This window comes from Pristiophorus japonicus, chromosome 15, assembly GCF_044704955.1.
Source record: "Pristiophorus japonicus isolate sPriJap1 chromosome 15, sPriJap1.hap1, whole genome shotgun sequence".
In the NCBI taxonomy this organism is placed as follows: Eukaryota; Metazoa; Chordata; class Chondrichthyes; family Pristiophoridae; genus Pristiophorus; species Pristiophorus japonicus.
The window spans coordinates 40,753,066-40,768,589 of NC_091991.1; the positions used below are offsets into that span (position 1 = coordinate 40,753,066).

At 43.0% G+C, this 15,524-nt stretch overlaps 1 protein-coding gene across 3 annotated transcripts in view; it reads left to right on the forward strand.

Annotated features, from left to right (window-relative positions):
* tfec (transcription factor EC) overlaps nt 1-12,575 on the forward strand; it is a 131,869-nt gene extending 119,294 nt beyond the window's left edge. For all 3 annotated transcript variants that reach the window (XM_070900356.1, XM_070900354.1, XM_070900355.1), the window contains exon 8: nt 11,042-12,575. In XM_070900356.1, coding sequence (XP_070756457.1) covers nt 11,042-11,419 — 378 coding nt within the window. In that variant the 3' untranslated portion in view covers nt 11,420-12,575. The remainder of the gene's footprint in view (nt 1-11,041) is intronic.
* Nucleotides 12,576-15,524: the final 2,949 nt, after the last annotated feature.

Here is a 15,524-nt window from a genome sequence, read left to right on the forward strand (position 1 = left end):
TATTTAATTTCTGTCAGGCATAACTACTGCAAATCCAGTAAAGGGCTTTCCATGTGATCGGATGACCCATCAATGTAGATATCCTGGACGCCACTTAACACTGTAGCAGAGATGGGGTGACGGTCGAACTTCAGTGGTGGAAGTGAGCATTCATGACTCTTTTTGCTCCCCCCCCGGCCCCACGCTCGTACAGTAGGAGCTAAGGTAGTAGAGTTGTCTGCTTTGGTGTTATTTTCAAATCTCTGAGGTAACAGAAGAGTCCAATGACTGAGTCGAACAGAGAAGACCTAAGTGTCCCCTGGTTTATGTAGAAGTTTCAAAGAAGTGTAGGAGCTGTGGATTATTATTTTGTTCAACCTGGTCATGAACGTGAAGTGTTTAATCACCCAAAAAGTGGCCAGCAGATGTCGCTCACACAGTTTAGCTCGTCTCCACGCCAGTCAAAATACGAGAGGTGTACGCAATTGGCATAAGTTTATCATGTACCTCTTGGCACAGCATGGCAGCAAGACTCTGATCTGTGGATCCCACCTCCATATGGAAAGGCTTGTCTCAGTCAGGGCTTGTCAGGCATGTGACTTGCATAACAGCAGTTTTAAGGAGGGACACAGCTGTGGTATGTTCAGCTGTCCAATCACGCACCGCTGAATCCTCTTCGCCCTTTAATAGTTCATATAGGGGTTTGGCCAGCTCTGGTATCCCACCAGACCCAAGAAGGAACAAAGTGCGGTTTTGGATGCAGGCAATGGTAAATTGCTGAATCACATCAATCTTCTGCTGGTCTGGACTAAGCTATTTCGGTCCCACAGTAATCCCTAAAAATATTAACAATCGTGCTGCCTTTTGCTAAATTTTTAGTCCAGCCTTCAGAAGAAGATCCAAAAACTCCTCCATTAGTTCAATATGAGTCTGTTTGTCAGGTGTAGCAAGCAAAAGGTCATCTACATACTGCAGCAGGCAATCTGGTCTCAAGAAAAGTTTAAGTGCCTGAGCTATCCGTTTGTGGAATATAGTCAGGGCATTGTGAATACCTTGAGGTAAACATGTCCATGTGTAACTTTGACCTTCAAAGGTGAAGGCAAACTTGTACTGATCCTCTGCCTGAACAGGAATACTTCAAGGTGGAGAAGTAGCAGCTATCTGGTGGAATCTGGGACAGGAGAGTGGGGGTCTCCCGAACAACAGGGGCGCAAGCTGGGGTTACCGAATTAAGCTTGCGATAAACAATTGTTAGACACCAATTATCATCTGGTTTCTTAACTGGCCAGGTTGGAGAGAATTGGTGGTAAAAATGTCAGTGCAGATAACACCCTGCTTTAACAATGAATCAATAGTAGACCGAACATAAGGTTTACTCTCAGCCGGAATGGAATACTGCTTAACAGGAGAATGGGAGGGTCCATTAATCTCCTTATCTCCTGACATTCTACCACAATCCTGTTTGAACTTAGCAAAAACCTCTGAAAATTTGTTTATTGACCACGGGATCTTCATTTCCGGGAAGGGCGAAAAACCTTTGGGTTTTTTAATCACATATGGGCATCCGACATAGGTGTTGGTGTTCCTCATTAAAATGGCACCAAAGATGATTATTAGCGTAGTTAAGGACAGCACTGTGTTTATGCAGTGTGTCGCTTTCGAGGACACCTTTCTGGTCATGGGTGGCCATATATACAGGAGAGGAGACATCAATGGCATTCCCATCGACAGACAAGACTATGGAGCTCAATCCCTGACTAGCTAACTGAATAGTAGCATTAAAGCCAGAAAGGTTTAGGGTGGTGCCAGAATGGGAAAAGGGAGCAGGTTCATGTAAAATAGGTATGGCGGAGCTGGAATCCACAAGTATAACATGGTGGCGGCCTCCATGATCAGTGGCCCGGACAAAGGGTCGTCCGTCCTCCCCGTACCAGACAGGAGAGGATGTGGTTACCGTGGAGGCCTGTGACCGTCACTGGGGCCGCGAGTCTGGGAGCACATCTCCGCTACATGTAACAGATATTTTTCCCCCTTGTCTGATGTTTCATGGCCGCAACTGATGCCTAAAGGCTTTCTAGCTGCTGCTGCACAGGGTTCAAATCAGGTCCGTTACCTTCATGGATTGGGGGTTGGTAACATGGGCCATTATTTGGACATCAACTATAGCAGTAGTCGCGAGCATAATGTCCAGGCTTAAAACAGTAATAACAAATTAAGTTGCGTCTGTCTCCAAGCTGGTGAAGGGTCTGTGGAATCGGAGGACCCTTCACCACCAAGACTTTGGACTCTGTAGGGGTGAGGGGCGATTTAACTAGGTCCTAAGCTCGAGTGCGAGAGTCCAACAGATCAGCCCATGGGGTTCCCTGATGGACAGTAATATCAAGAATATCTCTTACTGTGGGGGGGGGCGGGGGGTAAAAGAACATTGATGAATGTCAGTTTAAATCCCTCAGTTTCCCAAAACTCTTGGTCGTCCCGGTTTTCCTGGGACTGGTCGTACAAATCATACAATCGATTTGCAAAGACCATGGGGTGTTCGGCAACCTCTTGCCAGACTTCCCCAGTCGAGCTTGTGAAAGTAACTGATTTCATACCCAAACTGGTACAAATTGCATCCATGACAATCCACCAACTCTTACCTTTATCATAGATTTCACATGGGAGTGATGCCTTGAGTTGCCGTGAGGCACTTGCCAACAGAATTTGTTTAAAGTCTTTCAACTCCTAACTAACTCAGGGTGACAGCGACGGAAATCACCCAGTCACTTGGTAGGGCAACTGGGTTCATCCCCAATTTATTCGCCCCAAGTCTTTGGCCAGTGCTTTGCACTCTGGCAGGGTCAAACTTCTTCTGGTCATAGATATTTCCTCATTTTTAGGTAGGTTGCAGGCTATAGAGGAGGGATTATTATTGAATTCATCATCTGTGTGTAGGGTCACCAAATCGAGTGGTAGTAGTCCCTATATTAACCTGCTTGGTTTCTACTGGGGCAGTTTGTCCTGAATAGAGAGGGGGATGCACAGAGAGTGTGGGACTATTTTGGCAGATGGGATTATTATTGCACTGGACTTTTCTTGTTCGATCGTCCATATTAAAATAGGATTCCTGGGTTTAAGACAACTATTGGCTGTAACAGCCACCGCTTGTCTCCCCAGTTTTCCCTTCAATTCCATGATTTGTAATTCGCATTGAGTATAGTCGGCATTTGCCAGAGGGGGTTTCTCAAGTCATTTTCTCAAGGCCTCCCTGGCATCCTCCAGTTGTGAGATCAGGGATTCATTTTTTAATTTCTAGACCTGATGGTGGCATCTTGAAGCAAGTCGTGCTTCATTTGCTGAGGCTCGCTCTTGACGTAGAAGAGCACAGGTTGTGACATGTCTGTCCTGCCAGTCCTGTAACTCCCTTTCAAATTGTGCATTTCTCTCTCTCAGGAGTACAACTTTGCCTCCAAAATGGCACATAAGTGGGCTGTGTAAGCCAGCCTATTTCTGGCTTCCTTAACTTTACATTTCTCGTCATCCTGCACTATCTCGATCTTGGGCCCCGGGGGTCTCTAACTTATCTGAAAGACTGTTTGCAACTTTGTCTCTAAAATACACAGCTGCCATCCCAATATCAATACCTGGTATCTTTACGACCGTGATCGGACAGACAGTTGACACACATGAGCAATTCTCGTCCGTTCATCTAAAGCGACCCCCTCCCCCACCCCTTCCTGCCCTGGGGGTGCTGAGGCCCACACGCACTCTCTGCACAATTCCCTTCAGTCTTGCATCGGTCGCTCGGTCTGTGTGTGAAAGCGACAGGAACTGCTGCTGCGTTGAATGTGGGATGGCCGGTGATCCGGCCTCCCTCCCGCACCGACCTCCCCACAGCCCCCGAGAGAGGGACAGCCTGACACTCGCACAGATAACTGCAGCCATCGAGCTGCACAGCGCCCTCTGTGTCTCTGTACTGGAGGCCTGTGGGCAGGCAGAGCTCCCTCAGCACCCGTCACACTGACTGACTGATACTGGAACCTGCAGCTCCTCTTGGTCCCTTCCTTGGTCTCTGATCCTAATACAAGAGCCCTTTTGTAATTAAAATGAAGAATGTGATTCGAAGGTCTGAGCAGTTTCTTCACTTTTCCCCGGGACTCGGCTTCTTCCTCGCTACAGTGGGATTTTTAAGTCTGGGGTAGGCGTGATCTCCCGTGGTCTGGCAAATTCTCTAATCCAGCACAGGTCAGGTCCTGAGGGTGCCGGATTAGAGAGGTTCTACTGACTATGGAGAGTATACTACACAGTACTATACTCTCCATAGGAAACCAAAACATTAGCACTTCTAAGCATCTATCTGGTCCGAGGAGACTTTCCATCTGCAATTCGAACATAACCATTTAAATCCAGCATTTCTCCCATTACAGTTTTAATCACATAACCATATACATTTTTAGGCATCTTTTAGTTTCTAAGAGGGATGTTGTCGGGCTCAGCCTTTGCTGTATCCAATACGCTCAGCTGGAATGAATCGAATTGGCTGAAGACTGGCATCTGCGATGGTGGGGACCTCCGACGGAGGGCAAGATGGATCATCCACTTGGCAGTTCTGGCGAAGATAGTTGAGAAGGATTTAACCTAGTCTTTTGCATTCACATGCTTAGTTCTGCCATTGTTGAGGATGGGACTTTTCATGGAGCCTCCTCCTCCCATTAGTTGTTTAATTTCGTCCACCATTCACGACTGGATGTGGCAGGACTGTAGAGCTTTCTTCTGATTCGTTAGTTGTGGGATCACTCAGCTCAGCCTGTAGCATGCTGCTTCCACTATTTAGCATGCATGTAGTCCTGTGTTCTAGCTTCACCAGGTTGGCACCAGGTGCTGCTCCTTCTACACACTTCATTGAATCAAGATTGGTCCCCTGGCTTGATGGTAATGGTAGAGTGAGGGAAATGCCAGGCCATGAGGTTATGGATTGTAGTGGAATACAATACTGCTGCTGATGGCTCACAGTGCTTCATGGATGCCCAGTTTTGAGTTGCTAAATCTGTTAATCTATCCAATTTAGCACGGTAGTAGAGCCACACAACACGATGGAGGGTGTCCTCAGTGTGAAGATGGAACTTCATCTCCACAAGGACTGTGTGTTGATCACTCCTACTAATACTGTCATGGACAGATGCATCTGCAACCAGTAGATTGACGAGGATGAGGTCAACATAGAAACATAGAAACATAGAAAATAGGTGCAGGAGTAGGCCATTCGGCCCTTCTAGCCTGCACCGCCATTCAATGAGTTCATGGCTGAACATTCAACTTCAGTACCCCATTCCTGCTTTCTCACCATACCCCTTGATCCCCCTAGTAGTAAGGACCTCATCTAACTCCTTTTTGAATATATTTAGTGAATTGGCCTCAACAACTTTCTGTGGTAGAGAATTCCACAGGTTCACCACTCTCTGGGTGAAGTAGGGTTTTCCGTCATTTTGGTTCTTTCAACCCCTGGCAGCTATGCCTTTCAGGACTCTGCCAGCTCAGCCAGTGTTTCTACTACCGAGCGGTGATGGATATTGAAGTCCCCAAACAAAAGTACATTCTGTGCTTGTTGAGCACTTCTATCAAACTTCCTCTTAACCTTCTCTCTAAGGGAGCAACCCCAGTTTCTCCATATAACTGAAGTCCCTCATTCCTGGTACTATTCTAGTAAATCTCTTCTAAGGCCTTGATATCCTTCCTAAACGTGGTAAACGAGCCAAAGGTGGGCAGCAGAAGCGTTACAAGGACACCCTCAAAGTCTCCCTGGAAAAGTGCGACATCACCACTGACACCTGGGAGACCCTGGCTGAAAACCACCCGAGGTGGAGAAAGTGTATCCGGGAGGGCGTTGAGTTCTTCGAGTCTCAACGCAAAAAGCGTGAAGAGGTCAAGCGCAGACAGCGGAAGGAGTGCGCAGCAAACCAACCTCACCCACCCCTTCCCTCGACAAATGTCTGTCACACCTGTGATAGGGTCTGTGGCTCTCGTATTGGACTGTTCAGGCACCAGAGAACTCACTTTGGGAGTGGAAGCAAGTCTTCCTCGATTCCGAGAGACTGCCTATGATGGATCCTTCCTAAAGTGTAGTGCCCTGAATTGAACACAGTACTCCAGCTGAAGCCTTGCTTTTGTACACTATGTTTCTATTCACAAAGCCAAGGATCCTGTATGCTTTATTAACAGCCTGCCACCTTCAAAGATTTGTGTATGTACACCCCCAGTGCTCTCTGTGCCTGCACCTCCTTTAAAATTTATTTTATATTGCCTCTCCTCATTCCTCCTACCAAAATGTATCACTTCACACTTCTCTGCTTTAAATTTCATCTGTCATGTGTCTGCCCATTTCACTGGTCTATCTATGTCCTCCTGAAGTCTGTTACTATCCTTTTCATTGTTTACTACAATTCTGAGTTTAGTGTCATCTGCATGCTTTGAAATTATGCCCTGCATACCCAAGTTCAGGTGATTAATATATATCAAAAAGAGCAGTGGTCCTAATACGATCATCATCATAGGCAGTCCCTCGAAATCGAGGAAGACTTGCTTCCACTCTTAAAAATGAGTTCTTAGGTGACTCAACAGTCCAATACAGGAATTACAGTCTCTGTCACAGGTGGGTCAGACAGTCATTGAAGGACTGGTTTGCTGCACGCACCTTCTGCTGACGGCACTTGGTTTCTGCATGTGCTTGGTGATGAGACTCGAGGTGCACAGCACCCTCCTGGATGCACTTCCTCCATTTAGGACTGTCTTTGCCCAGGGACTCCCAGGTGTCGGTGGGGATGTTGCATTTTTATCAAGGAGGCTTTGAGAGCGTCCTTGCAACGTTTCCTCTGGCCACTTTGGGCTCGCTTGCTGTGTAGGAGTTCCGAGTAGAGCGCTCTCTTGTGTCAGGCATGCAAACAATGTGGCCCACCCAGCGGAGCTGGTCGAGTGTGATCAGTGCTTCAATGCCAGGGGTGTTGGCCTGGTCGAGGATGCTATCGTTGGTGCGTCTGTCCTCCCAGGGGATTTGCAGGATCTTGCGGAGACATTGGTGGTATTTCTCCAGCGATTTGAGGTGTCTACTGCATATGGTCCACGTCTCTGAACCATACAGGAGAGCGGGTATACATGAGCTTGGTTGCAGATTTGAGGGCCTAATACCTAATACCAATCTCTGGGGAACACCCTCCATACTGTATACTACGCTCCAACTTGGAAAAACAACCGTTTTCTGCTTCTGTCCCATAGCCAATTTTGTATCCATGCTACTTCTGTCCCTTTAATCCCATGGGCTTTAATTTTGTTAACAAGCCTATTATGTGGTACTTTATGAAACTCCTTTTAACAGTCCATATACATGACATTGACCTTCTCCATTACTTGGTCAAAGAACTCAAATCAAGTTAGTCAAACAATATTTACCTTTAACAAATCCATGCTGAATTTTATTTATTAGCCCATACTTTTCCAAGTGCTAATTGTTTGTCTTTGGATTATTCTCTCAAAGTTTACCCATCGTTGATGTTGGGCTGACTGGCCTGTAATTGCTGGTTTATCCCTCACGGCCCTGTTCAAAAAAAGGAGAAATGTTTGCAATCCTCCAGTCTTCTGGCACTACCCCCATATAAGGAGGATTGGAAGATTGTGGCCAGAGTCTCAGCAATTTCCACCCTTACTTCCTTCAGTATCCTAGGATACATCCCATCCAGACTGGGTGACTTCATTGGCAGCATCATCCTCTCTAGTGAATAAAGATGCAAAGTGCTCACTTAATATCACCGCTATGCCCTCTGCTTCCATGAAGATCTCCATTTCGGTCCCTAATCGGACCGACCATCCCTCATGACCACCCTTTTACTATTTATATGTTTATAAAAGAATTTTGGATTCCCTTTTATGTTAGCCACTAGTATTATTTTCATACTCTCTGCCCCTCTTCCTTTTTTTTAGATGGTCTCTGCACTTTCTGTATTCAACTTTGTTCTCTACTATATTATGAATCTTACACTTGTCATGAGCCTGCTTTTACTGTTTTATTGTAATTTCTATGGGGCTGAATTTGTGGTCGGAGGCTTCCCTCGGGTGGGTGCCTCTCTCCTGCAAAAATTCTGCGAACTTAACTGAGGTTCGGACACTTGTGCTCCTGGGCCTCTCTGCGCATAGGCCTGCATAGAGGCTTGCGTACCCCAGGGACGCATGTGGTTCGCAAGCGCTCCTGGGACCATGTGGGCTTGCCCAACCAATCAAAGAAGGGAATCCCCATTCATGCTTATGGGGATTCAGCATGTACAGAACTCCCATAAGTATGAATGGGGATCACATAAAAAATACCTCTATCTATATATATAATATATATATATATATCAAATAAATATATATCAAATAAATAAAAATAAAAAACAAGCAAAAAAAAAAAAGAAATGGAGATCAAATGGCATTTAATTAAATATATATATATTTTTGAAAAATAGCCTGTTTTACCAGGGCTAAAAAATAAACTTACTTTACTGCATATGGTTTTTAATGTATAAATGATAAAATTTTCTTTTTCTGTTTTTTAAAACTCTGATGGCGTCTGCTTTTACCAGGCGTAAGAATTTCATGGGCGTTCACTGGGCAGATCGCCACCAACGAGTGCCCTTTTCGTGGGGATTTATATTATCTGTCAGTAGGCACTGCAAATTATGGCCCTATATCTTTAGTCATCCAAGCAGCTTGAACTTTGAATGCCCTTCCTTTCTCCCCTCGTGGGAATGTGTTTACTCTGTATCTGAACCATCTCCTCTTTGAAGGCCTCCTATTGTTCAATTACTGTTTTGCCCACCAATATTTGATTCCAATTCACCTGTGCCAGATCCCCTTTCAACTCACTTGAAATGTGCTCTTCTTCAGTTTAAGTATTATTATGATTAATTGTTTCTTGTCCTTATTCATAACTACTCGAAGCCTAGTATTATGATCACTTCCCCAAATACTCTCCCACAGAAAATGGTCCACTTGGCCCACTTCATTCCCCAGAACTCCTTCCTTCCTCGTTGGACTGGAATAAACTGATCAATAAATTTCTCTTGTACATAATTCAGGAATTTCTCCCTCACTTTGCCCTTTACACTGTTACTATCCCAGTCGATATCACGATAATTGAAGTTTCCCATTATCATTACTCTCTAGTTCTTCCATTTTTCTATAATTTGCTTCTCTTTCTCCCTCCCACTATTTGTTGTCCTATAGTATACACCCAATAGCATAATAGTTCCTCTATTGTTCATTTATTCTAACCAAATAGATTCTGGGGTGGAAAATGTCCTCCGTCCAGTTTTGGGCGGATAATTCGAATGAATTGAATTATTAGCGCCTGGTGGGAGTCAGAGGGAAGAGGCGGAAGATTCGTCTCTTTAACGGTGATAACACCTCCCAGTGCTTTGTTTGAGGTGGTGGGGTGGGTTTGGGTCGGGAGCGGGGCGGTGATGACGTCAGCGCGATGCGAATGTGCTGTGTTGTGCTGATGCATAGTAACGTCTCTCCCCTTCAGTTAAGGGAAATGACACTGTGAGGCCTCCGTGGCACCCACTGAGCCACCAGGAAAAGGTTCAGCTGGGCCGGCCACCCAGAGGGGGACAATCAAAAGAAAATGGTCACTGTGGTGGTGCGCCCTCCCCTTTTAAGGGTGGCCGCGCTGCCCAGCCACTGGCAGTTTCCTGCTTCGCGAAGCTATCAGTGGCACCAACCGCAATTTCCCCCACGGGGCAGAAAAGGGGTTGCCGCTGGACAGTAAGGGGTTGGCATACGGCCGACAAGGGGTCAGCGCTGGGCGGGGCATGGCAGAAAGTTGGGCGCGGCCGAAACCAATTTCACTTTTTTTTGATAAAGTAATTCTTTCTATTAAAAAGCAATAAATATGTCAGTGATTACATGGTAGAAAAGCCTCCCTGTTTCTATAAAGTTTCCCGATAACAGCTTTTCCTCTTCTGGAGCCTATTCCTAGCTGCCACCCCTCTCTCTCTTTTTTTTGATCTTCCCCATTGTTCCTGATTACCCTGTAGCCAGGAATATCAAATTCCTAATCCTCCCCTTTGTGCCAGAGCTCCATTATTGCCACTATATCTATTGCATGTCCGTGTCACTCCAGACTACAACTTCCAGAATGCATCTAAACCCAAGCCTAAGGTGGACTAAAAAGGCAGGCCAGAGTTTGTAAGCACATCGAAGAATGACCAGTGCTGCACTCAACATTTATATCCAAATCTTTCAAATGTAGCCCAAATTTCTTATTGGGGGGGGGGGGGGAAACAAACAAATATACTCCCAGATACAGTAGTCTGAGTTCGAAATCTGAGTAAATTAGTTGCATTCCTAGTAAACAGGAGAGCCTCTTCTGACATTCAGTATTAATTTTTTAATTCTCCTCTTCAATCCCGTTGGGTTTGATTTACCCCCTGGGATTGTTCACATGAGAATGTTACCAGCTAAACATCAACCTAACCTTGAGCTGTGCTACAGGAGAGCAGAGAGTTTTTTTTAGATGTATATTCTGTTCAAGGATGTAACCAATAAAAGTCCAATCAAAATAAGTGACCGTTTTGTGGAGTTGCATTTGAGAGGTTTTTATGTTTACATTTTCTTCCTCCATCCCAATATTGCAAATAGTTTTAGACAAAAGGTAAAATGACCATGTGTATATAATGGAAATTTTTACCCACATGGGTGCAAACCCTGCCCCCACTAACAAAACCTTTTTTTAACATGTTAAAAATAATGTTTTTAACTTTTTTTTGCATTGGAGCTCATGTATTTTCGGATGGGTTAGGAAAAGAGACTTGTAATTTTCCCCCTACACCTTCAAAAACATTTACATTTGGTTATGTGTCCTAGGAAATTTGGTTGAGACTGCTAGCATTGTTGTCGCCTAGTCCATAGTCTTAATACAGCTATGTACTGGACAAGTCCTACACATTATTAATGATGACCTCCTTCTCCATGTTTAAATGTAAGTTATGGTTTTCTTTTGCATATATAAATGATTTGATACATCCAAGATGACTGTTTCTCATTCAAATTGCAGGAGCTGGAAATGCAGGCCCGAGCTCATGGGCTGCCCACCATGTCATCGGCCCTTAATCCAACCGAGCTGGCTGCTCACCTCATCAAGCACGAGTCCTACCAAGAGGGCAATGGCCCTGATTACCTGCAACAGCCAATCTTACCTCAGATGTTGAGTGAACTCAATGAAGGGTCCTGTAGTTTCTTGGACCCTTTGTTACATTTCACAGACTTGTCCTTCAGTGCTGCTTTGAAACAAGAGAATAGGCTTGATGACATTCTAATAGACAACACAATCTCTCCATTGGGTGCAGATCCGCTGTTGTCTGCATCACCACCTGGTGCATCTAAAGGAAGCAGTAGGAGAAGTAGCTTCAGCACAGATGATGATGAACTGTGATAACGACCATTCTCTGTGATACAGTGAGGGACTGTGATCATGTCATTTCTTAAGAAAAATGATTAAACACACTGGAATGATTTGCTTACTGCTTAAGTACTGATGCCCTTTGAGCCATTTGCACATCAGACTGTTAAACTTTTACTCAAGGTTAGAATCCTCTTCACATGTTTGATGTTTATTTCACTTCAGTGCTGCTATTAACAATCCTTCACGAGGGAAACCAAGAGATCTAGTGAGTTCACAATGACAAAATAAAAATTGCACATTTTCAGAAGAAATATAAAATCATATGCACAATTAATAGAGAATGTAAAGCTCCAACATCCTTTTTCCCTAAGTATATTCACAAACGACCAATTGATCTGTGTACTTGGGCTCAAACTGAAGTGGTACAAAACACAAAAAGTAATAAATATCAAACTGAATTTTTATAGAAAAGAAATGATCAGACTGAAATACTTTAAGAAATGGAAATGGGATAGTAAAAGTTCCTGTCAAAACTGAATGTCAGACAAATGCACATTAAACTATTATTTTCTGTAGTTGCAGTATAGCTATGTCCTGTCAATCAGAATTGTTACAGACACCAGGCCGTTTAATGAAGGATCAGATGGAATTACGTTTTTCTGAATACAAAATAAAGATCTTGTGTGTGTGTGTGTGTGTGTGTGTGTGTGTCCTTTTTAGAAATTTGTGTGTTTCCTTCCCCCCCACCCTCCCACCCCCAATGCCCAAGTATATTTGAGTCAAAACTGCATCCTTATGCTTTAAGGGAGAGAGATTCTCAGCTCAGCTGGTTCTGTTTGACTGGGTGTGGACCAGACTCGTACATAGCTTCCCATTTCTGTTATTTAAAAATAGCAATTGAGCAAAAGGGAGATGTTGATTTTTCACTTTTGAGAAATACCCAAGTGATGCAAAAATAATTTTTTTAATAAACTCCTATTGTAATACTGACCCTCTCTTTCTGGATCTATGCGGGAATGATGTTGTATTATGCATAAAAGCCCACGTTCAGCGTATAATTAGGGTGTATATTAGTTTGTTAGAATTATAGTGCATTAAGCAAGTGCAAAATGTAGAAAAAATACTTAATTCATTCTTGCTTGAATAAGAATAAAAGGTGTTGAAAGCTCCCACACTGTCTAGAGGAGTTTTCTAAGTAAAACTTTAGTTTCTAAGGAATGTTACTTTGCTTCTAAATTTTTATTTTGCTGTAAAAAGTAATTAAGGTCCTAGAAATTACATTCTGATTTTGTTTAAAATATGCTTCCGTATTATTTCAGAAGCCATGTTTCTTTTTAAACTATTTTATTTGGTGTAAAACAATCTTCCTCACTGTATTATTAATTGTTGGAGCCGTTTGATTAGTGGGTGATGAACTGCATAATTAAAGATATTTGTTGCAATTAGAAAATGGAGCATTACAATAGCTCGCTCTTTTTTTTCCTTTAATCATTTCCCAACTATTCAACAACAACCTGCATTAATATTGAATCTTTAATATAGCAAAGCATTTTTAAAGAATCAGAAAAGAAGAGGTCACTGAGCCAAAGAAGGAGCATATAGGAGGGGTGACCAAAAAGCTTGGTCAGAATGGGGTTTTAAGAAGGGTCTTAAAGGAGGAAAGGGAGGTGGAGAAGTAAGGGAAATTAGGGAGGGAAGGCCAGAGTGTGAGTGGCTGAAGTCATGGCTGCCAAATGTGGGGGTAAATGCAGAAGAGGCCCAGTTTCAGAGAAATTCAACATTTAGACCAAGTTGTAGGGCTGGAGAATGTTACAGACATAGCGAAGGATGAGGTCATGAAAGGATTTAAACACTGGATGAATTTTAAATTGAGATATTGTGGGGGGACCGGTAGCCAATTTAGGCCAGCGAGGAGGGAAGTGATGGGTGAGCTGGATGGGATTTAGGCAGCATAAAATATTGAATATAATTAGTCTATATTATAATTAGCCTATATTAATTTAACTGATGCTGATGGCATTGCTTCAGCACAAGTGAATAGGCTTTAAACCTGCTGGAATATACAAGATGTCCAGGGACCTGCAGCTTTATGATTAGCTATAATCGTGTTCTGAGTGATAAACACTCGTGACGCCTTAGCGACATTTTGATTACATAATAGATTAAATTACAATCTTGTCTTTGGAAGGCTGCCCTTCAAACAATCTAGAATTCTTGAAAGTAATGCAAACTTTTTAACATATACAATAGACTGGGAATGGAAAACTGATTGGAACTTGAGTCATTTAGCCAGTCTTTGCTTTAGAAAGATGATGTACAAGCAAAACAATATTGCTAATGAAGACTAATTTTCAATGGGAGAAAATGTTTCAACATAGTGTTTACCCTGTTCTGTATAAATGGGGTTACAACTTTCTTACACAGAGTGCACAGACAAGATGCTAGTTTTGGAAATGAGGGAAGAGATGAAGATTTTGACAGCTTAATGAGAACAGGGTTAACTGTAAATATCTTGTGCAAGGCTTTTTTGGGCTTGAGCACTGAATCATTAAGACTTTAGACTTGTAAATCTATATTCCAGGCTATAAACTATTTACTGAAATGTACTATCATTGTATAATTGCAACTTTTGTATGAAATAACCATTTGTAAGATTTGTATAGATTTTTAATCTTCTGTGTAAAAGATTCAGCACTGAATTCTTGTGTGGAAAATTCTTCATGTACATAGTGTATTTTTTCCTGTCATCACTGTCATTGAAATGGACATTACTAAAACTAGTAAACTCACCATAAAACAAGATTCAAACTTGTGATCTTCATACTTCGTCTTGTAGTATTCAGCCTAGTGTAATTTATTTTCTTGTTAAATAGAAATGCCCTTAGCTTATAGAAGACCATTCCATATTGTGCTTAAACTGTTTAAAAAAAAAAAGGTGCATGACAAATACCAAAATATGTTTCTCATTTAATGAAAATGTAACCCATCACATTTTAGCCTTTTTAACCATTTTTCCCACAGAGAGGATTGGGGGGAAAGTTGCCTTTTTAATATTGTGGTTTTTAAAGTAAAATATATTCCCAAATTTGAAAAAAGGCACCCAGATAAAAGGTAATTATTCAGCTTTGGGGGAATTTTTTTTTTTTTAAAAGCCTGTAGGCCCTCACAAAATGCTTATAGTTTAATCAATAAACACCTCTTGCACAGTCTGTTGGAATACCTTTTGACCCCTTTCCAGCTGTGAGCAGAGGAAGATAAAACAGACAGACAAGCAGTCATCTCCTTAAAGAGTAAGCAGTAAGAGCTTTTGTGGAGATGTAGGTTTGAAATGCAGTTGTTAGAAGTCACCTTGTTTGAGTCAACTATGATAACCACCTGATGTGAGGAAGTGTGGGGTACTTTATTAAACTTAGTGTTGTGTATGCAATAACTGTTGGACAGAATACTGTTTAACTCCAAGAGGTATAACCTTGGCTCTGCTTTATTAAGGCCCAAAGTGACTAATATACAAAATGGCTAGCCTTTTATACTTGGGCTGCACACATGGCGTGCAGCCCAATGGCCCCCAACAGTGACTCCATCTAGTGGCTAGTGATCCCAAAAGTACATACATGACAATACCCCCCTCTGAGATATTAACACAGTCTTTTACAAATTGAGACTGTCAGGTGTTTTACGCTCCCGGGTTGACCATCTCAGTTCAACTCCAGCCTTGGGTGAGTGTTCAGAGTCTGTTGTGACTGGTGGCTGGGTGGCTGATCTAGTGGGAGTGGCAATGGCCATGTCAGGGATTGAAAGTTCATTTTCATTGAACACGTCAGTGATTGAAAGTCACAATTCACTGATGACCACTGAGTCCTCTGATGACTGGGGGTAGGTCGGTTGGTCATCGATTGTCTCTTCCTCAGACTGTTCCGGTTCGTCTGTGTGCCACAGCTTTGTCTGATCCATATGTTTCCTGCATGTTTGCCCATTTTTGAGCTTGACAATAAATACTCTGTTGCCCTCCTTGGCCATGACAGTGCCAGCAATCCACTTGGGACCCTAACCATAATTCAGAACATATACAGGATCATTTACAGAAATATCGCGTGACACAGTTGCGCGATTGTGATACCCTTGCTGACTTTGTCTT